Source organism: Liolophura sinensis, chromosome 9 (assembly GCF_032854445.1).
Source record: "Liolophura sinensis isolate JHLJ2023 chromosome 9, CUHK_Ljap_v2, whole genome shotgun sequence".
NCBI classification, from domain to species: domain Eukaryota; kingdom Metazoa; phylum Mollusca; class Polyplacophora; order Chitonida; family Chitonidae; genus Liolophura; species Liolophura sinensis.
The window spans coordinates 29,771,894-29,798,845 of record NC_088303.1 but is presented as its reverse complement, the minus strand read 5'-3'; the positions used below and the strand labels follow the sequence as shown (position 1 = coordinate 29,798,845).

General features: G+C 38.8%; 1 protein-coding gene across 2 annotated transcripts in view; it reads right to left on the bottom strand.

Annotated features, from left to right (window-relative positions):
• Positions 1-2,865: 2,865 nt before the first annotated feature.
• The window catches only part of LOC135475493 (uncharacterized), a 41,773-nt gene continuing 17,686 nt past the window's right edge, over positions 2,866-26,952 (bottom strand). For both annotated transcript variants that reach the window (XM_064755418.1, XM_064755421.1), the window contains exons 2-14: positions 19,140-19,257; positions 18,494-18,627; positions 17,745-17,853; positions 16,400-16,487; positions 15,411-15,602; positions 13,412-13,568; positions 12,972-13,118; positions 11,667-11,817; positions 10,916-11,029; positions 10,512-10,581; positions 7,170-7,357; positions 4,692-4,820; positions 2,866-4,029 (exon numbers count right to left, since the gene is read on the bottom strand). In XM_064755418.1, the coding sequence (XP_064611488.1) occupies positions 3,919-4,029; positions 4,692-4,820; positions 7,170-7,357; positions 10,512-10,581; positions 10,916-11,029; positions 11,667-11,817; positions 12,972-13,118; positions 13,412-13,568; positions 15,411-15,602; positions 16,400-16,487; positions 17,745-17,853; positions 18,494-18,627; positions 19,140-19,257 (1,708 nt within the window). In that variant the 3' untranslated portion in view covers positions 2,866-3,918. The remainder of the gene's footprint in view (positions 4,030-4,691; positions 4,821-7,169; positions 7,358-10,511; positions 10,582-10,915; positions 11,030-11,666; positions 11,818-12,971; positions 13,119-13,411; positions 13,569-15,410; positions 15,603-16,399; positions 16,488-17,744; positions 17,854-18,493; positions 18,628-19,139; positions 19,258-26,952) is intronic.

The window sequence follows — 26,952 nt, the reverse complement described above, 5'->3', positions numbered from 1 at the left end:
GTCCAAGGTAACAAAACTGTCCCAGTAACTACATTCTCTAAAGGATGTGGGCATGTATAAAGCAGTATACCCGTATGTGGTTATACATGTTCTACGGGTCAGAATATGAATGATGGCACATCCAGTTATCCCCTCCTTCGTAACAGCCCTGCAGTGGTTAGATACTGAGACATCAATTGTCTGATGGTTTGTTACAAATATCAATGGAGAGGAAAAATACTCAAATGAGGTAATATATGGAACAAAACTATAAAATGTCTTTAAAAAATGTAATAATTCTTAATTACAGTACTATCATTTAACTAATTTTCTTGAACTTGCTTTTTGTACACAAGGGTACATAATATCATTAACTAATTTTTTCAACATATACTTAACAATAGAACGGCAAAAGACTAATGCACTCTACAAACTTCAATGTACATTTCATAACATACAATATGTGGAAAACATATCCATCTTTGGCGGAAGTGTATAAAAATAAAGCAGAGTTTAAGAACAGCTTTATGTTGAAAAACACTTTGATTTATAAATTCAGCAGCTTGATCTTTTCAAAAGCCATGTTAGCTTGATCTTTTCAAAAGCCATATTAGCTTGATCTTTTCAAAAGCCATATTAGCTCGATATTTTTAAAAGCCATATTAGCTTGATCTTTTCAAAAGCCATATTAGCTTATTTACAGTACTATTTCTCAAAGATAAAATCATTCAAGCAATTACTGTAATTAACATAAAGCTTCTTCCTTGACTTTAAGGGATACAGAATCGATTCTGATTGGCTGGTGTAAGAGATAGGCATATTCAGGCTATGCTAGCCTTAGCTGAATTTTAGATATGGTACATTTACCCTAATTCTTCTAAAAATTTGGGACAGATACTGGTAGTGTTCAAAGCAGAATATTATATTTCTTTACCAGCCTTTTGGAAAAGTGAAGATGTGAGTATATTGTTCATTAGATGATCTAGCCATGTGAGAAAAAAGAAACACAATGTTCCTGCTAGAATTACATATATATTGGCTAAAATGAGCAGACCAGGTGTCCCAAATTTTAGAAGAAATAGGGTAATCAAGTGTGACCAAGGCTGGAGAATTTAACCCAGGATATCCCTTTAAGTTACTCATTTTGCCTGATTCTGAGAGCCCTTGATCTTAAAAAGGCATTTTGAGATTTGTTTGGAAGGTATCTAGAATCATACTAGTTGGAAAATGTTTTTTTCAGCACCAAAAGTAATATTTTCTGACCTCTACAGACCTGGCAAAAACATTCTTTTTCGGGGTGAACTTTTAGGGCTAACTGGGTCCCAGTATTTGAGTCAGGCTTAAGATCGGCTGTAACCAGAGAGACAGCATTTAGTCATAACACAACTAACCCGATTGGCTCAATAACTCCTTTGCTGTGGATTTGCTGATACAGCCAAACACTGCACATGAATTCTGCCAAAATATTCTTTGGCTGGCCTGCTTTTGGCAACCATGTCAGGCTTGCTGCTATTCTGGGGCATTTGTTACACTTTTTCCTAGCCAGTTTTGTAGGCTAGATATTCCTATATATAACTTTGTTGAACCTTTTTTTTTTTTTTGTTTTAAAAATTGTCCATTTCATTGGTTAAGCTGTCATTGTGTAATGATCTGGCCAATCAAACACAAGATTGTGCAATTTAAATTTGAAATTACTAAGCATATGGGATTACTCTTTCTGAGAACTTCCAACATGGGTATACAACATGACCGTGGAAATACAAGTTTGGGTCTCCATCTGAACAAGGGCAACAAAGTTGTTCCTATTGTGGAATTATTCCAGCCCACATGAAGAATGTTTTTACACTGCTGATCACAAGCTATTGTTATTCTGGGTTGATGATGTCACAAGCAATCTCTGTATGAAAGTTGCCCCTCCAGCCCACTTGAAGGATACTCTTAGCTATTATTATTCTGGCATGATGATCTCAAAAACAAACTCTGTAGGAAAGCTGCCCCTCGAGCCTCGTGAAAAATGCTCTTACACTGCTGATCACAAGCTACTGTTATTCTAGTGTGATGATGTCACAAGCAAACTGTATGAAAGCTGTTCATCCAGTCCACATGAAAAATGCTCTTACATTGCTGATCACAAGTTACTGTTATTCTAGTGTGATGATGTCACAAGTAAACTGTATGAAAGTTGTTCATCCAGTCCACATGAAAAATGCGCTTACATTGCTGATCACAAGTTACTGTTATTCTAGTGTGATGATGTCACAAGTAAACTGTATGAAAGCTACTCATCCAGTCCACATGAAAAATGCGCTTACATTGCTGATCACAAGTTACTGTTATTCTAGTGTGATGATGTCACAAGTAAACTGTATGAAAGCTACTCATCCAGTCCACATGAAAAATGCTCTTACATTGCTGATCATAAGCTAATGTTATTCTGGTGTGATGATGTCACAAGTAAACTGTATGAAAGCTGTTCATCCAGCCCACATGAAAAATGCTCTTACATTGCTGATCACAAGTTACTGTTATTCTGGTGTGATGATGTCACAAGCAAACTGTATGAAAGCTACTCATCCAGTCCACATGAAAAATGCTCTTACATTGCTGATCACAAGTTACTGTTATTCTAGTGTGATGATGTCACAAGCAAACTGTATGAAAGCTACTCATCCAGTCCACATGAAAAATGCTCTTACATTGCTGATCATAAGCTAATGTTATTCTGGTGTGATGATGTCACAAGTAAACTGTATGAAAGCTACTCATCCAGTCCACATGAAAAATGCTCTTACATTGCTGATCATAAGCTAATGTTATTCTGGTGTGATGATGTCACAAGTAAACTGTATGAAAGCTACTCATCCAGTCCACATGAAAAATGCTCTTACATTGCTGATCACAAGTTACTGTTATTCTAGTGTGATGATGTCACAAGTAAACTGTATGAAAGCTACTCATCCAGTCCACATGAAAAATGCTCTTACATTGCTGATCATAAGCTAATGTTATTCTGGTGTGATGATGTCACAAGTAAACTGTATGAAAGCTGTTCATCCAGCCCACATGAAAAATGCTCTTACATTGCTGATCATAAGCTAATGTTATTCTGGTGTGATGATGTCACAAGTAAACTGTATGAAAGCTACTCATCCAGTCCACATGAAAAATGCTCTTACATTGCTGATCACAAGTTACTGTTATTCTAGTGTGATGATGTCACAAGTAAACTGTATGAAAGCTACTCATCCAGTCCACATGAAAAATGCTCTTACATTGCTGATCATAAGCTAATGTTATTCTGGTGTGATGATGTCACAAGCAAACTGTATGAAAGCTACTCATCCAGTCCACATGAAAAATGCGCTTACATTGCTGATCACAAGTTACTGTTATTCTAGTGTGATGATGTCACAAGTAAACTGTATGAAAGCTGTTCATCCAGTCCACATGAAAAATGCGCTTACATTGCTGATCACAAGCTAATGTTATTCTGGTGTGATGATGTCACAAGTAAACTGTATGAAAGCTGTTCATCCAGCCCACATGAAAAATGCGCTTACATTGCTGATCACAAGCTAATGTTATTCTGGTGTGATGATGTCACAAGTAAACTGTATGAAAGCTACTCATCCAGTCCACATGAAAAATGCGCTTACATCGCTGATGTCACCAGCAATCTCTGATTGACAGCTGTTCATCCAGCCCACATGAAAAATGCTCTTGCATTGCTGATGTCACCAGCAATCTCTGACTGACAGCTGTTCATCCAGCCCACATGAAAAATGCTCTTGCATTGCTGATGTCACCAGCAATCTCTGCACAAAAGCTGGTCCTCCAGCCCACCTTGATTGCTCCGACGTGAACACTGCTAACAAGCTATTGTTATTGTGGGAGGGAATGGCATCACAAACTCTCTGTAATGCTGCTAAGGCCCAGTGTTCAGACCAGCTGAGTGACAGGTGTTGAACTTCTACTGGTCTGTGTGTGTGACATACCATGTTTCTCTAAATGCCTCGCCTGCGACATGGCTTCCTTTAATGCTGACACAACCTATTAAAAAAACACGAAAAATATCCTGTAAATCACGATTAACACTTTTCTGTTACACGACCAAGGAGAACTAAATACCTAAAAGAAAGAAATAAATGTAATATACACTGCATAGTTAATACACCCTATATATTTGCCCACATGTTGTATTATGACATCACCGTCTCTTGAATCAATGATTATGGCTTAATGTCACAATGGCTACCTTCTTTTACATGAACTCTTTCCTACGATGTCATGTAATGTTAACACAAGATGCTATGCTCCATCTGATCAAGTTAATTTCAAAAATCCTTTAGATTAGAACTACCGGCAGCTATATATAAACCTATAAAAGAGAGAATGACTTTCAAGATAATCTTAATAGTGAAAACAACTCATATGTTTCAGAAACAAACCGCATTCCAGAAAAACAAATTGTGCAAACCAGTGTTTATGTCAGAAACATAAATCATGTACTTCAAGGCCGCTTTGTTAGCACTTGAACCCGGTATTAACTTTAGTTTGTGCAAAAGAACAAAGGCTGGTATTAAAATGAAAACCTGGCTTAAATTTTAATAAACTTTTTGATACAGCTGGTTCTAGAAACACAAAATGTGCACGTGCAGAACCAAATCCTGTACTGATAAGTAATGGATCTGTTGGATTATGCCAAAGCTAACCTGCTTGAAGGTGGGCCTCCTGAGTGGATCCCCTTCCCACAACTCCTTCATCAGATCTTTGTACTTGGAAGGAATACTGATGTCTTGGGGAATTACAGGTCTACCTCCAGCCTTGACGATCTCCATGATCTGTAACCAAGCCATTCGTTAAAAAAGAAGCAGTTCATAAATTAGGCCATACCAATTTCATTTCATGTCTTACAGCCAAGTCGATCCTAACAAATCCAAAAATGCAACAAAAACAATACTAAAAATATGCCATTTTATTTCGTCCGTTCTAAATGTTTTTACGATTTTCCTGTTTTTCAATGTTTTCCAGTCGTGTAAAATCTCCTTCAGCATGAAAAATTTCCACGGTGGTCTAGATTTTATACAAATTACCATGGTAATCTAGATTTCATTTAAATTTCCACGGTAGTCTAGATTTTTTTAGGTTTTTAGATTTTTTAAAATTACATGATTTCCAGGTTTTATTTTTATACCCTCCTCTGACACTGAACAGTGATTTTCGTAAAACAATTAAAATTGGATTAACCATGTCTAATAACAGATGTTTTCGCTATTTTTCACAGTGGTTTATTGCTGTACTACAGAATACATATGTTCGGAAGAAACTGGGCATAAGTAGCTGACAAACCTTGACCCAAAGCATCTAAGGAAATAGCGAGAGCTACAGCATTAAAACAAGCAATCTCACTGGTCAAGATCAGATCTGCATTGTAGCAAGACACTTAACTGAATAAACCACCAAAGTCACAAGGTTCAGCTGGGAACTCGACACCTTGACAGCTATCTATTTACAGATCGGCAAAGTATTTAGATGGAACTGATACCTGAACATCAAATGTCTGAACGATTGATTAACTGCATGGTGTTTAACATACATGCAGTTCTCGAGAATATTTTACCTCTACATGATAATCAGGGGAAATCAAATTGCCCAATGCAAACTATTATCATTTGGCAAATAAACAGAAGTAATCTATCCTTATGGCACAATGCATAGCCATAGTGAGCTCAGTTTATGTCCAGCAAATTGTTTAGCAGATGGTCAGTGGTACAGCAATGTCATTATAAAAGAAAGGCCAAGACCAGAGTTTTATGAGAGTTTTATGATTACAGTCAGGCTATGGCTGCTTGGAGATGATATTTTTCCTGTATCGCAGCAAATGACGTCATAACTGTGCAGTAACCTGGTGTGAACCCATGAGTTAATTGATGTCTGGTCAAAATTTAAAGAAAAAGCCTTTAAAAATCGAAGTAGGCATCACCAAATACACCACTTAAAACTATGCATAAATGTACTCTCATTTATTTTTTTGTTGATTTTTTTCAAAAATAGTTCAAGGCGCTCAAACAGTTGACTTTTAAGGTGGGCTTTATGGACCATACTATCAGAAGTTAGGAACTCTGACGTCACAGAAAGTTTATCCCACTCTAATCATGACACTGAATGTTGGAATAAATCTTTTTACTTATGAGTAAAAGATTACTGAAATAATATTCCCAAAATTCCTTCTGTCTGGCGAACATCACGAAGCCAGATGATGTGATGTCATTGTTCCTCAATACCGTCAGTGTGGTTCATAAAGCCTACCATAGTGTTCAAATATTTCCATGACTTTCCACACTCTTAAAAAAATCTGAAAAAATAAATGAAAGTTTTTTTACGCATAGTTTTCAGTTGCCTGTGTGCTGAATCTTACTTTTTTACTTATAACCTAAGAAAATCAAGAAGCTGTTTAAAGTCTGGTTAAAATTTGAACACACAACCAATGCGAACACACAAGCTGATCACTGTCTAGTTGAAGTTTCACTGCTGCTAGGGTTTTAATATCAGTCGTCTTGACTGCAGGTAAATTATTTAAGAGCGACTGAGTTATTCAGGTTCAATGTCGTACTTAAAAATTTTTCAGCCATACGACAACGAAGGAGTCCTTAGAATCTATGTAAGTATAAGGTGTCTCCTTGTTGCAGGGTGGATTTCCACTTCTCTAGAGCTGCTTCAATGAGACAACTTACCAAAGGCAAGTAAGGCGCCCTGCCCAAGTCATTATACTGATACGGGTTAACCAGTCACTGCACTATCCCCTTAATGCTGAACGCCAAGCCAGGAAGCTACAGCTGCCTCTTTTTAAGGTCATAGGTGTGACCCGACCCAGGATTGACTCTGGATCTACCGCCCCCGAAGCAGACGCTCCACCAACTGAGCTATCGGGGCCGTTAATTATTTTAAAAAGATGTCACCTTGTAGGAAGCAGTTACTATAGTGAACATATTTATGATGTGCCAAACTGTAATGCCCTGCAGAGGACACCAGGCATGAAGTTGACATAAACTATGCCCTCTTGCCTAAAGGTATACAGCTGCCTAGGACTTAACCATGTACAAACACTGAAGTCAATTTGATTTCCCCAATTTTAGCACTCTGCAAATTTACACATATAAATGTACATGTTGAGACCTTGCCACTCTTACCTCCAGCTCAGCCTGGATTTCGCAGAATGGATTCTCGCCCTTTAACATTTCCCACAAGATCATTCCAAAGGAGTAGACGTCACAGCTGGTCGTAAAGGTCGTCTGGTTTTTCTCTGAATCGGTCTGGTGGAGAATTTCGGGGGCCGTCCATCGTATAGAGGCGGGGCATGCGCTTAGTTCCTTCTGACCTGCAGAACATATGATCAGTGGAGAATCCACGATACCTGCTTTTGCCATCGACACCACTAACCTCAGTAAATCTGCACTTAATGTAACGTGCATTTAGCTTCCATTTCAACCAGTACTGTAGATATTACATGGCCATGGTAATTACGTGAATGTATCGCTACATGCACTTGTGAAATGGGCCCCAGTTCCCAAAGGTCATCGCCTTGGTGCCAACAAGCACCCCATGATCATTGTGTTGTTTCATGTAGCTTTACATGAAGTTTGCTCAAGACAACTTGCCTTCCAGTAATATTACAAAAGTTACACATGAAAGTTTGCCAGTATATCTTGACAAATGTTAATGTGTACCGGTATCCTGTTTCCCTACACCAATTATTTATACTGGTCACCATCGTAGAATAAGTGAAAATTTTACAGTGTGGCATTAGTTTAAAAAAAAACACAAAAACATCCAAGGTGTTTTTCAGGTAGGCAAGGTGTAGTGTTTTTTGGGGTACCTTGGGCACCTGATTTCCTCCATACATAAAGATGACTGTTGGAGATAAAATATTCTTGAGCTCGCATGGTGCAAATAATACCAATCTATTAAATAAACTAGAATTCAGAGGAAAAAAACTGATCCAGTAAGCCACACCCAAAGTTTAACTGGGGTAGACTCAGACTCGACACTGTCCATTACAGCATGCTGTGTAAATAGTACAAGACTAAAAGGGACAGCTCTGCATATAAGTGAATGTTTGTCATAGCATTGGATTTGGTTCAACCTGTACATGACTATGTTTGCAGTGTTTTAGGTATGTCTGGCTTTTAATGCTCCGGTCCACCCTCATCAGGAGTCCACAACAACGATAAAGTTAGCATATGCTATCAGTTGGATTCACGCAGGATTTCACGTAGGTTCTTGCCTCTATGGTAGCTGATTAGAGGACACAGAGGAAATATTTCCTTAGAGTATTTATTTCCCTCAGGAAATATCTGAGAGATATTCATTTAGAGACACCGTTTATCAGTTTGCTTTGTGCTGAATAGTTCACATACAACCTGATATACTTTGGCTTTCGTGATATTCAGGTCAATCGTTCCGATTTCCTGGCAGTGAATACCATCATAGAGCTGCCTATTTGCCTCCTTAATGTAATCAGAGACATTCTGTATTACAGTGGTATTGTTCTTATCAGCTTTCGTAATGATAATAACACGGTCGAGCGTGCATAGTTTATTAAGAGACTTCTTTGCTCCCTTCGAAAGGTTGTTCACGCCACTGAATGCACGGCTCACATTGGATATGAGTAATTTGGTTACATCCAGATAGTTCTCCACGGAGTCATTAGCAAGAGGCTGGGCAATTGGATATTTGCGTTTAAGAGGAGTGTCCCTTTGCTTAATATCTCTCTTAGCACTGTGTAAGTGGAACCTAGTTCTCATGTGTTTTTCGAAAGTCCTAAAATCTGACATAAGATCTAGAGGACCAATTTATTGAGTTGGGACAAAGTTAAGACCTTTAGATAGGAAAAGAATATTGTCCTCCATAAGAGATACAAGAGAGAGGTTTCTGATAAACTGCTTAGCAGTGTCCAACGCTTTCACTTTTATTTTAATTTTCTCTGTCGTAGTACGTTCTGTACATTTTGCCTTGTGGCGTTTAGCCTTAGAAGAGAATCTTCTTGAAGGCATTTCATACTGAGCTAGTGCGCTTCAGTGGCACAGATTAACTCGAGCAACTTCGAGTGAGGGGTATGCTTATGCTGAGATAAGTAGTAGACAGTAATAAGCTTAACAGGCGAGGCTTGAGTACAACTGGGAGGGCGAGTCATTGAATATATGAGGGCAGAGCGCGGACCTCAACGAGAACAGCAGCTCATTTCGCAGAGAAAGACAAAACTATGAGCGGATTTGTGTTTCTTCATGCACGGTCTTTCTGGAATAGCCTGGTCATTACCAGGCTAAACATACATTAGCTAGCATGAGACATAAGCTCAAGGAAATCCACATAGAGTGTACACCAGCAAAGGTGGGTGGATAACGTAAATTCTGAGGAGATCATTGGCAAACCCGCAATTTCACGGGGAGCTGCCTGAAAAGAAATTGAAAAAGTTTGAGGCGTCTGTAAAGTGTTTCCAGAGAAATGACTTATGAAATTACATTCATATTACCAAAGGCTTTCAAGTTTGCTGACCAGATGCCGGTACCACTATATCCTCACACCCGGCTGTGTATGTACACGTACCCTATGATGTTCCAGATAAGCTTTTTTTAAATCTTTTAATGTTTAGACCATAATGCCACAAAACATTTTATAACAAGGGAATCACATTGCAAATAGGAGAGTTGAGAGTTGGAACTTTTCTGTGGTCAAAGGTAAAAACAGTTCTATTGTGTCATGTCACTTGTGAAAAATGCTAGGCAAACTTTGTTGCCATTAACTTATTGATCACTTGTGTCAATGTTTTCCAATGGCACAAATGACACCTATTTCCTTTCTGAACTTTTCAAATTGACAAATGTTCATATTCTCAGTTTTCTATTATTTGTCTCCTCTGAATTACTTTTTATGACATTTTTTTCAGATGCCCATGTCATAGTGAATATGATAAAAAAAATGTTGCCTAACATTTTTGACTGGTCACATGACACAGTTGGACTATACCTTTATCAATAAAATAGTTCAAACTCGAAACTCCCCTATTCAATAAACACTGAACTTTGCAAGTGACCATGCACTGTGCTTGGTGAGTCCAACACACAGTAAAAGAGAGGGGATCCACAAGTTCTCTGTCCAAGACCAGGATTGAACTCCCAACTGAGTAAGTGAGTGAGTGAGTGCTTTGGGTTTAATGTCGTTCTTAACAATTTTTCATATGACGACGAAGGAAGCCTTAGAGTGCATGTACTGTTCCTCCATGTTGCATGACGGATTTCCACCACTCTCTGATCTAGTGCTGCTTCACTGAGACAGCTCACCGAAGGCAAGTAAGACACCCTGCCCTAGCCATTATATTGATACAGGTCAACCAGTCGTTGCACTCTCCCCTTCATGCTGAACACCAGAACTCACAATAGATATGCTATAGCATCTGAAAGACAACAAACTTAAATGTGATATTCATAAATAAATTTTCACATGACACATGCATGTACTAGATATAGACTTACAGAAACATTTGGCTCTTTGGCACTCTTCTCGTACTGGTTGTAAAATGGCTGTCACTCCGAAATCAACAACCTTAAAGTCAAAAAAAAAAAAAATGAAGTGGGTAATAATAAACAGCAATAATATGTATTTCGTCATGGCTTGTTTGAAAATAATTCACCATCATTAAGGAGAAATAATTTGACAAAAATAACATTAGAAGTACATGTACCATTTTTCCTGAAGAGGAATGATTTGTTCCAAACCTTGACCTTTGGATCCAGGTTTAATATTTTATATTACAATATAATATTTATATGTTTAATATTTAAAATTTTTTGTACCTTGATGAGTGTGCTGGATTATGCTGGTGAAAAGTACAACTTGACAAAAATAAAATTTTCCAGCAGTTAAGATGTATACTTACAATGACGATCTCTTCTGGTGTGATCATCAAGTTAGCACAGCGCAAATCTCGGTGGAGTATTGGGTTGGGTTTGACAGAATGTAGGAAGGTCATTCCGTCTGCAGCCTGGATACACTGGAGTCACAACAGCAACAACAACAAACATCACAACAAACTCTTTCCACTTGTTTTCCCCAAAATACAACTTTTACATTCCATTTCAAGCCTTCCCTTACAAGTACCAATTGCCATCAGTTCTTTCTGAATGCAGAAAGCTTCACATTCATTGACATTAACATCACCCACTCATATAAGGCAAGTAAAATCGGTTAGCTTTGATGAACACCACTGCATACAGAATGCATTAAAGAAATGCTAAAACAATTTATGTTTTGAATGAAGCCCTACTGTCTGGCAAAGACCGTGAATACTATTCCATGTTTTTGGTCACAATATATTTATTTATTAATTTATAAAGGTTTTTGTAACACTTACCGGTGATGGTGGCCAGCATTATGGTGGGAGGAAACTGGGTAGAGCCCAGCAGAAACCTACAACCATCCGCAGGTTGCTGCAAGACCTTCCCATGTACAACCGGAGAAGAAGCCAGAATGAGATGGACTAACAATGACTGGGTGAGAGGCTCTTGGGTCATGCTGTGTTAGCTATGCTAACTACCAGGCCAGAGTCACAATATCAACATTTAGTTGAAAGGGAAAACTTAAACTAAACCTACATGTATATCGCCATTCCAATCTTCTATTTTACTTACCATTCTGATCTTCTGTGACCATGATACATAGTCTTCAGCCAGTATGTACTCTTTGACAGACCTTCCATTGATCATCTCATTGACTATGTATGGAAATTTGGCCTCAAAGCACATTCCAATCATGGCAGCTATGTTTTTATGACGGGCTTTGCTGAAAGACAACAGGAACTGGTCAAAAAAAAGCTCAAGGACATAAAGAGCTTGCAATACGAGTCTCAAAAAGAGAGGAATAAAAGCTTCAGAATGTGCCCCTTTTTTGCTCTAAACGCAAAAACACTTCCACAAACACGGGCACTGTAAGTGACATCACAATAAACAAAATTAACATAATTACAGGTATGTGAAATTTATTTTGACAAAAAAATCTGAGAGTTCGGAAGATGTGTAATGTGGACATTTTCTTAAAATCAACACAACCTAACACTATATTATTCTAATAAATGCGACATCCTTTTCTCCAATCTTCCAATCTTACCAAACACCCAAAACAGAGGTAGAGTAAATCCTCCATACATCTAATGCCAGGAGATTCTCACCCAATCCCAACTGATCCTGGAGGATCCTATCCTACATCACACCCAATCCTGAGGTCTAGTGAGATCTTCTACATCTAATGCCAGGAGGTCCTCACCCAATCCCACCTGATCCTGGAGGATCCTATCCTACATCACACCCAATCCTGAGGTCTAGTGAGATCTTCTATATCTAATGCCAGGAGGTCCTCACCCAATCCCAACTGATCCTGGAGGATCCTATCCTACATCACAACCAATCCTGAGGTCTAGTGAGATCTTCTACATCTAATGCCAGGAGGTCCTCACCCAATCCCAACTGATCCTGGAGGATCCTATCCTACATCACACCCAATCCTGAGGTCTAGTGAGATCTTCTACATCTAATGCCAGGAGGTCCTCACCCAATCCCAACTGATCCTGGAGGATCCTATTCTGCTTCACACACAACTTTGAGGTATAGTGCTATCCTCTACATCTAATGCCAGGAGGTTCTCACCCAATTCTAGCTGATCCTGGAGGATCCCATCCTACCTCACACACAACCCTGAGGTATAGTGATATCCTCTACATCTAATGCCAAAAGGTTCTTACTCGATCCCAACTGATCCTGGAGAATCCTATCCTACCTCACACACAGGCCTCAGGTATAATGATCTCCTCTACATCTACTGCTAGGAGGTTCTCACCCAATTCTAACTGATCCTGGAGTATCCAATCCTACCTCACAATGAGGTATAGTGAGATACTCCACATCTACTGCTAGGAATAAATCAAACTGATCAATTCTCACCTGAGTATGGACACCTCTGTCTTGATCTTCTTAACAATGTCTGAGTTGTTCTGGCTGAGCTGAATGCCATGAGTGATACATTTGATGGCCACTGATCTGTCCTTCCACCGTCCTTTGTAGGTATCACCAAACACATTACCACCGAGTCTACAACGTAAATAAAATACCAGACAACTGCATTTTTGTAACTATATGTTGACTCAAATTGAAAGCACATTCCAATGAAAAATTAAATGTGATCATCATCAGAAAAGCATCTTCTTCTGGATTTTGAAAGGTGAAAAATTTGATAAACACTATTTTCAAGAGATGGCACCACTTTTCACAAGCAGACCCCTGAACCCACACTTAATCTGATACCATGTACTTAGCCCTCCCAGAGCTGCATCCACCATGGAAATGGTTCTGCTGATCCTGTGCTTTCATGAGATCCACCCTACCTCTGTTTGACTTCCAGATGACCAATTGGAATTTCACACTCCTCCAAGACAGGTAGAAACTGTGGCTTATCTTCATGTGGCTCGTAATCGCGGTAAGCTTTCCTCGACATTGAAAGAAGGTCCCCTTTGTTAGCACCTGCCCAGGTGGCATGGAGACCTTTAAATACAGAACACCAATTACATGGACTTATTGCTGACAGGAACAAAAGAGATTCAGTTCCAATTTTTTACGGCTTCTACTCATAGTTAAGACTTCCAGACTATTAGTTACAAATATTTGACCTTCAGTGGACAATTGAATGTTCAGTTCTATCTGGGGTTTCCCTTCGACTCACCTGCTCGCTCAAGTCGCCAGAGGAACATGGTTGAGTATTGACTTTTTTCGACTGACTTGGCATTCAGTGAGCTTCGAATGTCACACACGGTATTCTGTCGTCATTATGCAGCCTACCATGTCACATGCTCTGTCATCGACATGTAACTTCACATGCTGTACAGATGACTGGGAATTGGTCAACAGAAAGCTAGATCGTATTTCAACCTATCATAGTGTTTTGCTAGAACATGTGCGATCCACACACGAACGTTGCATTGTGGGAATAACTGTGCTGCCTCATTTGCATTTTATCTCATAGGGCAGACAGTTCACATCATTGACACATTTCCTCAAATGACAGACTTCCCCTTGTAATACTCAGTTTTCGAGTTACGTCATTACGACAACAGAGTGACGTCCTATTGCAAAATGACGTCGCCACTTTACGGCATGGTAGGGCTAACTGCCTATCTTATAACATGGCACCGATCGTGTTCTACGGTAACGAATCAGTGTACAAATTTTAAACTTCCAAGAGAAGAACATTTTAATTGTAACGGTGTTTGAATTTTTGTGTTAAGTCTTAAGACACTTGATAAATAAGGCCCGAGCACTATGCGTACGGCAGCATGGATGATTGATTGACTTAATTAACGCCATATCTTGGCAATTGTACAGTAGATATGAGTCACTCAAAGCACACAAATCACATAATGTATGACCCACCAGACTCATGCTGGTGAGGAATATTGATCATCGAAATGATATTTTACCGCTTCAAAATTCATACACCTGTGTGTAGCATTCGCTGCAAGCTTTACACAATAAGTGAGCAAACTTCACAGGTAAATATATCAATGTTTTACCTGTGGTTTCAAACTCAGTCTAACAACATGTATTCACAACGCAAACATCTTCCATCCTAATAAAGCGTCAACAACCTTAAGGTGCAATCCGGTCACTGGCCCTTCCGTATCTCTTTTTACTCTGTACTGTCATCTATTAAATCTCATCTTCTCTGCATTCTGTGATCTTATCAGTATAACAATGTTTGTCTGCTTGGAGGCTTAAGATAGCTTTCATCAGAGGAGCTAAAGACAAAATTCTGTGTTTATCAGGCTGTGTGTCTACTCTCATGGCGATATATATGGAAAAGAGTACACAGATTAGCACCGGCGATTAGAGTCTTATGGTGAACAATAACCACGGGCACAGGATTAGCCCTGAGGTATGTCTAGATGTGAACAATGACTGCAGATGATAACATTGACAACAGACGATAACAATGATCAGCTTAACAACTGACCCTGCCACTTTCAATAAGGGAACACAGGAACATAACAGGAAATGTTGGAATTTTAACACAAAAAATCTTATTTATGTTCTACCAGTTGAATCATGATACCGTTTGTCACCTGAAGTTTGGTATGCAAAAATACACTTTCAGATGACCTTTTTGATGCCATCATTTAAGTTTTTCTGACAAGAAATTAATCTTAGGCTGTGTTTGTGTCGTGGCGATCCAAAAAACATGACCAAGATCCTCAAAAACTTTCAGGTTTTTGGTTCTACACATTCATCTTTTTAAGCAAAGATGGTCATACCATCACACACTGACCCAGCAAATGTTCAATGTAAAAGATTGAAATTATTTGGAATTGCCATCAATATATGTTATCTTACCTGGAAGCTTATTGTATGATCGCAAAGCACTCCGCTTGCTGTAACATAATCCACCAATGAAAACAGCCAGGATCAAGAGCCCAATGTTAATACCAAACACAATGAGAAGTGACCGAGCATTACTGCTGACTGGAAAAGATTTCTCCTTGGCCGCATTGTCTTCAGCCATCCCCTGGACAATCTTGTACGTACCTGTAATGACAAACAGGACCAGTAGTATTTATTTAGTTATTTATTTGATTAGTGTTTTATGCCGTAGTCAAGAACATTTCACTTATAAGATGGTAGCCAGCAATACGGTTGGAGGAAACCAGGCAAAACAGATCACCAGAACTTGGTTTCTCACATGCCATCAACTAGGGCATCAGTAATAAGATATCAGTACCTGGTCACCATAGTAACATACATAACTTGCAGACAAAAGATAAATCCCGACAGTTTAGAATGACCCAGCCACACAACTTAAAATTGTCCGAATATAAAATACACCTGATAAAAACATGTTGTAAAGAACTTGTTCAAATCAATGGTAAAATATTTATAATTTCTGTCTGAATATAATATGTTCATTGAAATAACTTTTCACCTTTGAGAATCAAAAAAATACTTTTTCACAGCAAATAGTTAAGTGTGTACCACTATACATGAGAGTGGCATGAAATTCTGTTTGATCTCCTGAATGGGTTCCAAGACTTCTGGCACATCAATTATCAGTAACTAAACTACATACAAGGTAGTCCAAGTACTACTGGATGGGGAACATTTGGATACACCATTGGATTACTATTGCAAAATTGTGTGTGAAGATTGGAAAGGGAGATGCTACGATGTGGATTTGAACAGCTTGAGGTAAGCGAAGCACTGTTTTAGGGTGTCACCAGCTCATCACTACTTAATTAACGAACGTTGGCGTTAATGAATATGGTGTACCCAAATATTCCTCAACCCATTTCATTTGGCTGTATCTGAAAGGCAAAAAGTAAACTTACTCTTGCCATGGTTTTCTGTAACATCTGGAGGAGACAGTTTTCCTTCACATGCACCTGGACACGCACAAACATGTGCAAGTTCTGCATACTGCGGAAAAGGAGGAACGACAACAAATATTTATTTATTTGATTGGTGTTTTATGCTGTTCACAAGAAAAGTTCACTTATACAATGACATCAAGCATTATGGTGGGTGGAAGCCAGGCAGAGCCCCGGGGGAAGCCTATGACAATCTGCAGCTTGCTGACAGGAACAACATTACGTCATCATCACCTACATAAACACTGCGTCTAAATCCTCCAATACTGCATTTCACTGATAAGATTATCACGGCTTGGCCAGAAATGCAACTGCAATCAGACACAAGGACTTATGCTGACCTACAACAATCTGATCCAACATCAGGTATGTACATCTGAGGTGTTTTATATCATGAAATCGCTTCACACTAAACGGTGGTAGAATAATCCCTAAAAATAATGTGAAAACATTTGCAGATTACCAAAAGACAAACTTACATGTAATTGCACAAATGTCCAGTATTGTTTAATTATTATATATGTCCAAAATGCCAATCAACTACAGGCCTCTACTGCTAGGATATATCTCTCTTAATATCCTCTCTTGCAACAGTAATTGTCTGCTAGGGTTATCACTCTCTTAATGAGAATTGTGAAAGGTCAATGCCGACTATAACAGCATATCCTTGTATTCTTGCAGGCAATTACAGTGGCAGAATCAGAAAAACACGAAAGCATGACCTTGTTCACAAAGTGTAAGGGCAGTTTCCCTATAGACATTTCTGACTTAAGTCAAAATTTATAATGTAACAATGCTTAGTTTTTGTTAACTGAATTTGAAGTTTTGACACATTTATCTTAAGACAACATAGATGAGGTGGTCAAATTTCAATATACAGGGCTCCAAAATAAACTGCAAATTCATATTTCAATTTTTCAGTTCAAGTCAAAACTGACTTTGTGGGATCGGCCCCCGGAAGGTTAATAACAGACAATGGGCGTATCATGGTTTTATATGTGCATGTATGTCAGAAATGTGAGAAAGACATCTGTAGTACACATGTGCAAAGATTCTAACACAACATTGTGTTTCAAAGTCAACATGTTCATAAATAGATTTTGTCAGTTGAAACTACATCCTACACACATATTTTGGTATCCTCAGAAATTAATAATAATAATAATATTAAACATAATATATTCTGTATCCCCAGAAAATAATAGTAATAATGAACATAATATGTTTGTAAAGATGATAACATATACTGAGCTGAGGCTCTGAGCTCGACGCCTGACCAAAATGGTTGTGCACAAAGCATACGTACGATATCTCCGCGTATCTTGTCAGCCGTGATCCGGAACTCTGCATCTTCTGGTTTTATACGGAAGAGATCACAAACCAGGGTGATGTGGGTCTTCACATGGCTTAGCGATCTGTCAAAATCAACCAATCAATCAGAATCCAAGCAGACTTCTCCGTTCGTATGTCTCCTGTCTGAATTTAATTCAATATTTTGATTTAACCTGACCATAGACAATAATCCTCAAGAAAGTAGCATCAACAATTTTTATTAAGAATATAAACCCAATGGAATATTAAGCACAAAAATGGATTCCAAAGAGGGACAGCCTTCAATCTGCTTTTCAATATTTTCAAAACTGCTGTAATTGACATAAAGTTTAGCATCATCAAGTGACAACATTTTGCTTGGTTCTGATTGATTCATATAGATTTATAGGGCCACTCAGACTTAATTAAGAAAAATTAAGAAAAACTTTTGGAGTTAGCATCAAACGTAATAATTTTAAGGCCTTTCTTTCTTTACTAAAGTGCATTTTTTTAACATGTACATACCCAATTTTCGTTGAAACACATTATATTTTATAATAACGTACAAACAATGATTATGTAAACATTACTCTGCAATTTCTGCACAAATAAAAATAAATCTTCATGAAAATACATGAAAGACACTCAAATGCAGAAATGGGTATTCTTTAGAATCCCACAACAAATAAGATTCAAAAAGAACATGTCTACATGTATATTAATACAGCATGTGATGTTGCTTACCTGATGCCTCTAAATGTCAGTTCCACAGAAGTGGAGTTTTTCACCACATTTCTCCGAGCTGTGAACTCCGCTGATGACTGGGACCCAATTCTATAGTAAAAGTACCGCTCATCCACCTTGATGAATTTGCACATCTGTTGATAGAGGAGAGAAAGTACTGTCCAAATAAGACAATGAACATATGGCCAGGACTGGTGGAATTCTTATCAGCATGAATTCTAGTATTCATGGCAGATATCTAAACGGAGGAGGTCAAAGCCAAATCCTGAATGAGGGCTTAAACTATAGTGGGTTTGAACCTGGACTAAAACACTGCCCTTCAATCACCCCTTTACCTAACACAAACCTTCTAACTTAAAGCTGAACTAGAAAGAGCAGGATTTGAACCTGTGAACTTATTAACTGGGAGACAGTAAGAAATTTAAAGAGATCAACTATTTAGAGCTCTAAGCCAGTCAAAGGGCCTTTGTCGTGAAATAATTAAGTTTTGTTTGTGGAACATATTTTGTGAGCATTAAACATATTAAAGATTGACATATACATCAAACAAAGAGAAACTGTGTTGGTACACAGGAAAATAAAACCAGTGATCTACTGAATTATTTGGACCATCTGACGAGGAGAACGTATACTTGTAGATACATACCGAAACATGGATGCACATGTCCCCAAACATATTAGATCCTCCATACGGGTCCCTGGGCTCATTGTAGGCCATACAGGGGTTGAAGCTGTAGTTATAGGACTTGTAGACCACACTGAATCTGAAGCAGATGCATTTACATTGTAATTCACTGATTTGTTTTATCATGGTTTAATGTGTTCAAATGAAACAGATCTTAAAATTTAATTTTTGTGCGGGGCCTCCGTGGCTCAGTTGGTTAGCGCGCTAGCGCAGCGTAATGACCCAGGAGCCTCTCACCAATACAGTCGCTGTGAGTTCAAGTCCAGCTCATGCTGGCTTCCTCTCCGGCTGTAAGTGGGAAGGTCTATGGTCGTGGGTTTCCCCCAGGGCTGTGCCCGGTTTCCACCCACCATAATGTTGGCCGCCGTCGTATAAGTGAAATATTCTTGAGTACGGCATAAAACATCAATCAAATAAATCAAATAAAATAATTTTTGTGTGTGTGTGTGTGGTGGGGGTGGATGTGGGGGGTGGGGGCAGTGGGGGTGGTGTAAGCAGGTGGGAGAATAGCAGTTTTTTTTTCTTCTCTTTTTACCCTTATAAGGTTTCATGTTTTAACATTATAACTGTATTTTGTATGTAGATCTACATTGCATTACTACACCACCGTACATATATGATACCACACCAAGAGGGTACAGCACTGCTACAGCTTATTACACGCTCTGCGACAATCCACCATGACACAAAAATCTGTCCTCGGCAGATTGTGACAAAGCAATAAATTTATTTCCAAATGTCTTGAGTTATTGCTCAATTGCTAGATCTTATTTATTATCATGTTTTACTGTCCACTGATTTTATCCAAAGTCAAATCTGATAAATATCCCCAACCACGTATCCAGATTGCGACACCGGCACGCTAAAGCTATTTACACAGATTTGATGTATTTATTACTTAATCAATTAGGGTTTATCTCCATACTCAAGAGTTCTTCACATATGACGGCAGTTAGATTTCTGGCTACACTGTACATGTACATGTAGATACATGGCAAACCTCCTGACATACAGGTACCATAGTCACCAGTGGGAGCCGATTCATGTACATTCAACCTACATATCACTGGTCAAGGACTGACCAAGGGCAAGAGTGATGCAGGTTTCTGAGCACATTTAAAAAATGAGTACATTTCTGTGCACTTTTTGCACTGGAAGTTATGTCCGTGCCCAGGCACCACTCAGAGACATGTTCAGAGACACCACTCTGTAACATTACTCAGAGACATGTTCAGAGACACCACTCAGTAACATTACTCAGAGACATGTTCAGAGACACCACTCTGTAACATTACTCAGAGACACCACTCTGTAACATTGCTCGGAGACATTACTCAGAGACGTGTTCAGAGACACCGCTCTATAACATTACTCAGAGACATTTTCAGAGACACCACTCTGTAACATTACTCAGAGATGTGTTCAGAGACACCGCTCTGTAACATTACTCAGAGACATATTCAGATACAACACTCAGAGACATGCAGAGACATTGCTAACCCTGATCAGCAACCCCCACCACAGGTATCAGCCCACAGGATCCCCTACATTACCCCAACCCATGCCAGAAACTCACAAAACCACAACTAGAAATTAATTGTCAATTTTACTTTCTAGAAGTTTACGAGTACATGTATGTGCCGCCTCAAAGACTTTATGTCTTTACCCCACCTCCATACATTACATCTTTAACACAGCACATCTTGATGCACTATTAGCCACACAAAATAAAGTCTTGCCAAATATCCTCCCCCACCCTCCATGACCATGATGACAAACAGCTGGTGCACCCACAAGTCTCAATGGATCAGTTATCACTGGATGAACATCAGACAACCAGCACGTTCCCCCTAGATAACATGGCAGTCCACACTGCGAACGCTAGGACCCTCTGTCCAATACAGTCACCACCAGGTGTATGCCCCCGTAACCTTATGACCAGGCATTGTTCTAACTACTGGGAGATGTACACCCGTACTGAACAAATCGCTAAAGGACTCTTTAGGACATCTTTATCTGATATATTTACACAGTATGAACCTAGGTACCTAGTGCTATTGCTCCTATTGTAAAATATATGGATTACGTATCACTTCAATGTTGTTTGTTCTATCTTCTATTGTGATTGTTGTTCCTGCATGACGTTGGGTGCATGCCTCACTTTGTGTGTAAAGTATACAAACGTTTGCTGCGCTGTTTGTTGTCAGTTCTGTTAATACCACTCGCTCTCGAGCTGCATGCCTAAAGTCAAACAATGATTTATACATGGGCAATTAGTTTATGGCAAGAGTCGTACTGTTTTAGCTAGGTGGCTCAGATGACAAGGGATTGGTATTACATGTATCGGAAACATTGTGTAATTTGTTTTAATCTCTAGAAGGTAAGATTGGCCGCACCGGGAACATTCAAAAATTCTGTCACGGCGGACGGGATAGATATAAGTCACATTGTGAAAGAGTCTGGGGAGAGAGCTGGACTGCTGTCTATCCTCGGCGAGGGCTTGCATGTACCTTGAGTGTTCCCGGTGCAAACCAACTGCCAGCTATCAATAAAGGAGCTATTGGTGGAAATATCAGCGTCTGTTCATTCTTCTCACTGTCGCGAGTGACAGGGATAAACCCTGGCTAATAACGCCGGGGTCGAACCTGTACACGAGTTCTGTAGATGTAACAACCTGTTCTCAGTTGGAGCCACAACGCCAACAAGACCAGCGCACAAGACCAGTGCAAAAGATAGAAAGTTTCCACTATGTTTTGCCTCTTTCATCCCTCTTTAATTGATTTGAGTGAGTGAGTGAGTTAGGGTTTAACGTCATGCTCAAAAATTTTTCAGTCATATGACGACACGAGGGAATCCTTAAGGTGTATGTAATGTGCCTCCTTGTTGCAAGACGGATTTCCACCACTCTTTTCACATTCGGTCTGGAATCTAATGCTGGAATCTAGTGCTGCTACCGAAGGTAAGTAAGCTGCCCTACCTGAGCCATTATACCGATAGGGGTCAACCAGTCCTTGCACTATCCCCTTCATGCTGAACGCCTAGCGAGTAAGTTACAACTTCCTCTTCTAAAGTCTTAGGTGTGACTCGACCCAGGATTGATCCTGGATCTACCGAAGAGGACGTAATTGATTTGACAATGACTATTAAAGCAGGTTAGCTTCATAGGGGCCTGGTTTTATAAAACGGCATTCCAGACCGAATGTGATGAGAAAATGGGCACAGTCCAATGCATGAATGGAACCAGACATTCCCCATCAACTACCAAGGCTAGATGGTACCCATTAAACCAACACAGACTGTTGTTGCATTACATGTATATCCCTTATCAAAAATTTTTATATTAAAGTAGAAATCCATAGACAGCAAAAATCAAAAGAGAACAAACTGAAGGCTTTTAAATCAACCAACAAATACTTTTAAGGGTCCGGCGTAAAACGTGTACATGAAACAGGAAGTGCAACTTGCTTTCATCAAACCTTATTAACACTTCAGGAATCATATGCTCATGAATTTGTACACGAGAATTTATACACACTGTAAAACAAGATTATATCTACATCTCTCAGTAGGAATAGTATTGAATTCTCGGACTAATATCTCATCCAGAATGAACAACAAACACGGACAAAACACATTTATATATATATACTTTGATTTGTTCAGTTAAATAAGTATGGCTGGGCAGAACGTCCCCTATAGTTGAGAGAGTCTGAAATCAAATAACGATATTTTCAAAATATCTCCAAAAAATTGTGATGAAATGTAAAATGGAGAACGGTTACACTTCTTACAACATTTTATAATATTTCTGAACAACCCCCAAAGTTAGGATAATAAATTACATCACAACTTGCCCTCTTACACTGCTGAATAAATTTACCCAATACTATTACATGCATGTACAGATGTAGGTATGGTGGACACCTTACATGTGAGTAAATCTGATTAAAATGCTACCAACAAATTAAGTGTAGGCCTACAATTTATGTATTTCTTAAGCAGAACTATGTACTATATGCACTATTAGACAGACAGAGACTTCACCTGATGGATCTGGAGTAACCTAATTCAACCTTTTAGCACCTGAAGAGAAAAAGGGCAATTTATGCATGTGATTTTGGAAACAAACTACATATTTTTGGATTGGCCAAACTCAAGCTTTCACAAAAAGTATAACTTTTATTAGACTACACTGAGCAATGCCCTCAGAATTTGCTTGAACAAACACCTTGTAAAGATGAGAAAAATTTGAAGAATTACAGTACATGTAGCCAGTACAAGGTTTCTCCCCACAAGCATGCCAAAAAGGTGGATGAAATTACAGTAGGTGGGGTAGGTGAGGCAGGGGAGGGGAGAGTGGGCTGCTGTTGTGTTAAAATCAGAAACTAAACCTCTCCAGTACGATAACCTACACCAGGTGTACTAGGTGATCAGAGGAGACAAGCTGTTAAGGCAGTTCCCTGTACAAGGACCCCTGAATTTCACCTAAAGTTTGCCATGTAAAAATGCACTTTCAGAAGCACATAAAGATTGTGCTTCTGATGTCAAAACCCAAGTTCTCCTGATAAGAAATCAATAAAACTTCATCCAAAAAACAGTATTTAAGTGACACTAAATATACACGAATCTATCAGAATCAAGCAAAAAGTTAAAAAAAAGAAAAAAAACTTTTGGTGAAATACAGTAATACATTATTAATACCTTAATTATTTAAGTGGCATGTATCTGGCAACGGACAGGTATGGAATTTTTGTCAGTACAGGTAAATCTTTGACTTTGCGCACTTTACCTGCACTATATTCCTGTAGGCACATTTTTGCCATGTCTATATTTCCCACATATGATATATTACACGTACACTTCAATAAGCAAAACTATTGTGAAGTTATAAACACTGGTGACAAACTTATGATCACAATTCCATGCCTATCATAAAATAAAATAGCTGCAACTAAGCCTATGATTATGACAGGCTTAACTGATTACAACAACTCCGTGCCAGTGCTTCAGCAATGATCACTACATGTAGCTATGACGACACGAGGGAATCTTTAAGGTGTATGTAATTAACTGTTATCTCTACCACTGTGTTGGCCAACTGGTGTGAGGAAAGTGTCCATGAATATATATAGGGCACACTTTATAAGTGCATGGGTAGAAAGCATGTATAATCAGCCATCCGTGCACAGAAAAAAGTACCTGCTCACAACAAGTAAAATGAATAATGCAGTTTACACTCATGACACAGGACTCCATCACTTATTCCTGTCGCATGAAACTGAGTCAACCCCCTTCTCCCTAGCTGTGCACCTTGTTTATATAGTCAAATGAGATTAGAACACTTTGGAGGTCTAACACGGTCTTCACACACACTCTTGTTAACAATGGATTAACACACATTAGTTAATCAGTATCCCCCTACATGATGCTTGGGAGTTTGGGTGTATCATCGTACAGTTCAGTTTGAGAGGTACTGGTCCAAAACAGGTAATGACATTTATTTCTTATCAAACCTACATGTATGCATCAGTTATATATAAATATATATATATATACATATGCATGTATGTTACATGTATCTAATACATTTTTAATATGGCACCTTGACCCAGGAGTCTCTCATCAATGCAGTCGTTGTGAGTTCAAGTCCACCTCATGCTGGCTTCCTCTCCGGCCATAAGTGGGAAGGTCTGCCAGCAACCTGCGGATGGTCAAGGGTTTCCCCCGGGCAATGCCCAGTTTGCTCCCACCATAATGCCGGCCGCAATCGTATAAGTGAAATATTCTTGAGTATGGCATAAAAACACCGATCAAATAAATCAAAATATAGCACCTTGTTGAAAAAAAAAAAATTGGAAAGTCTTCAAGATAATCCACAAATGCTGATTACAATGTACGACATGGTGTACCTTTATACTTCTAGCAATCCTCTGCTACTTACTCTCAAACACGGACAATAATTGTTAGAGAGTCTAAAACGTGTCATGTACATGTACTTACCCTCGAGCTAACAATACTTTGGTGATACAGGAAGGATCAGACAAGCGGCCAGGAGAGCGGGTGGTGGGAGTGAGATTTCCATATTTGTTGCTATATGGGCTTTCTTCTGTGTAGGAATATTGTTACTTCTCGTATAATACAATAAGCAGAACTCCTTAAAAATGTTTCATTCTATAACTACTTAATGTGAAAAAGGAAGATGATCTTAGCTTTGGCCATAGCAACCACACTGCTAACGGAGACACAAGATTTGAAATTGACATTTTGCAAAGTTCAGATGCTGTCCGAGTGGATACATTAGCCCTATTTGTGTTAACTGCAACATTATCAAGTCTTTTTATTCCTGCATAACATATGGATATACATTCAAAGAATTTAAGAACACAGTAAATCTGTTTTTGACACCTACAACTTTGACACTTCATGGACAGGGCAGGCAACTGGACCAAATTCTAGGTTTGTGAATGTAATGGTTTAAAGCTGTTAATGTGGACGCTCAGACGGGAAAATGTCTCACTGGTCTCAGAGCTAGCATACATGTAGCTGATGACACGTACAGAATGCTTTATTGTCACTTTTAATGCTTTATTCGTCACGTTTCAGGTAGACCCTTGTGCACAAATACAGTAGCATGAAGCATCATGTTATTAGTCTGCACTATGTACACTCGATCGCCTGAAAATGTGATTGTCTGGGTTCTGTATAGAGAGCTCTTGATTGGCTAAAACTGATTCAAAACATGTATATGTAGTCTAGGTACTCATGCAATGTATGCATGCCTTTCACTAAATTGGTACTGTTAGCCACCCAGAATTTTTGACATCTCACAGAACAACAGCAGAACTTGCACAAAACATATATATCCCCCACGAAAACCCTTTGTACACACAGGCAAAGGAACATATTAGTCCCAGACGGAACGACTGATACTTGCAAAAGTACACGTTACATAAGCCTGTGTAACAAAAATCTTTATGTCACAAAAGATTCAGCTAATTAACCTGGATATCATGTACATGTTATGCATTGAGTATGAAATGCCCAAGGTGAAATTCACCTTTACAATGCAATACAAGTACATCCAGGTGGCCAAATTGTATTATTCTTGTCTGTTGTGTACGCTGATCTTTTAACTTATCCCGGAAACTCTGAAGCCTGTGAATTTTACCTGTCAAGATCATTTGCACACAGACTGAAAGTGAGCACGCATTGTAGGCTACACGGTCCAATGAAAATCCCAAATACCCGGGTCAGACAGTTTCACATCAACATTTTAGTTACACAACAGTCTGCAAGGAGCAATATTTATAGTACGCATGTCCTTCAAACATGAAAACATACTGAAATACAATTTAATCTAATTTAATGTGAAATACAATCATTTAATAGTATATCTGCGGAAAGAAGAAATGGTCATTGTTGAATCTTTCAGAAGTGCCACTCATGCTGCCAATGTGAATATTATTTGTGTGATTAGATTTAAATTATTTTGACACATCTTCTCTACACTCACTTAAAAACAGCTACCGGAGAGACAACAGTATAGTGGCAACTTTGTATATTGAAAAAATGTCACGATCAGCCACTGGAAAATGTGTCCTTGCTGAGCTTCAGTTGATTATCCGGAGATCAGATTCTGAGGCATGCCCAATGGTTTATTATCACGAAACCATAAACAGGATTATCCACCCTCCTGTGCTCGTGCACAAATATATATCATCTACAGGGACCCTTCATCTGCAAGGAAAAAATGATCACACCTGCCACACAGAAT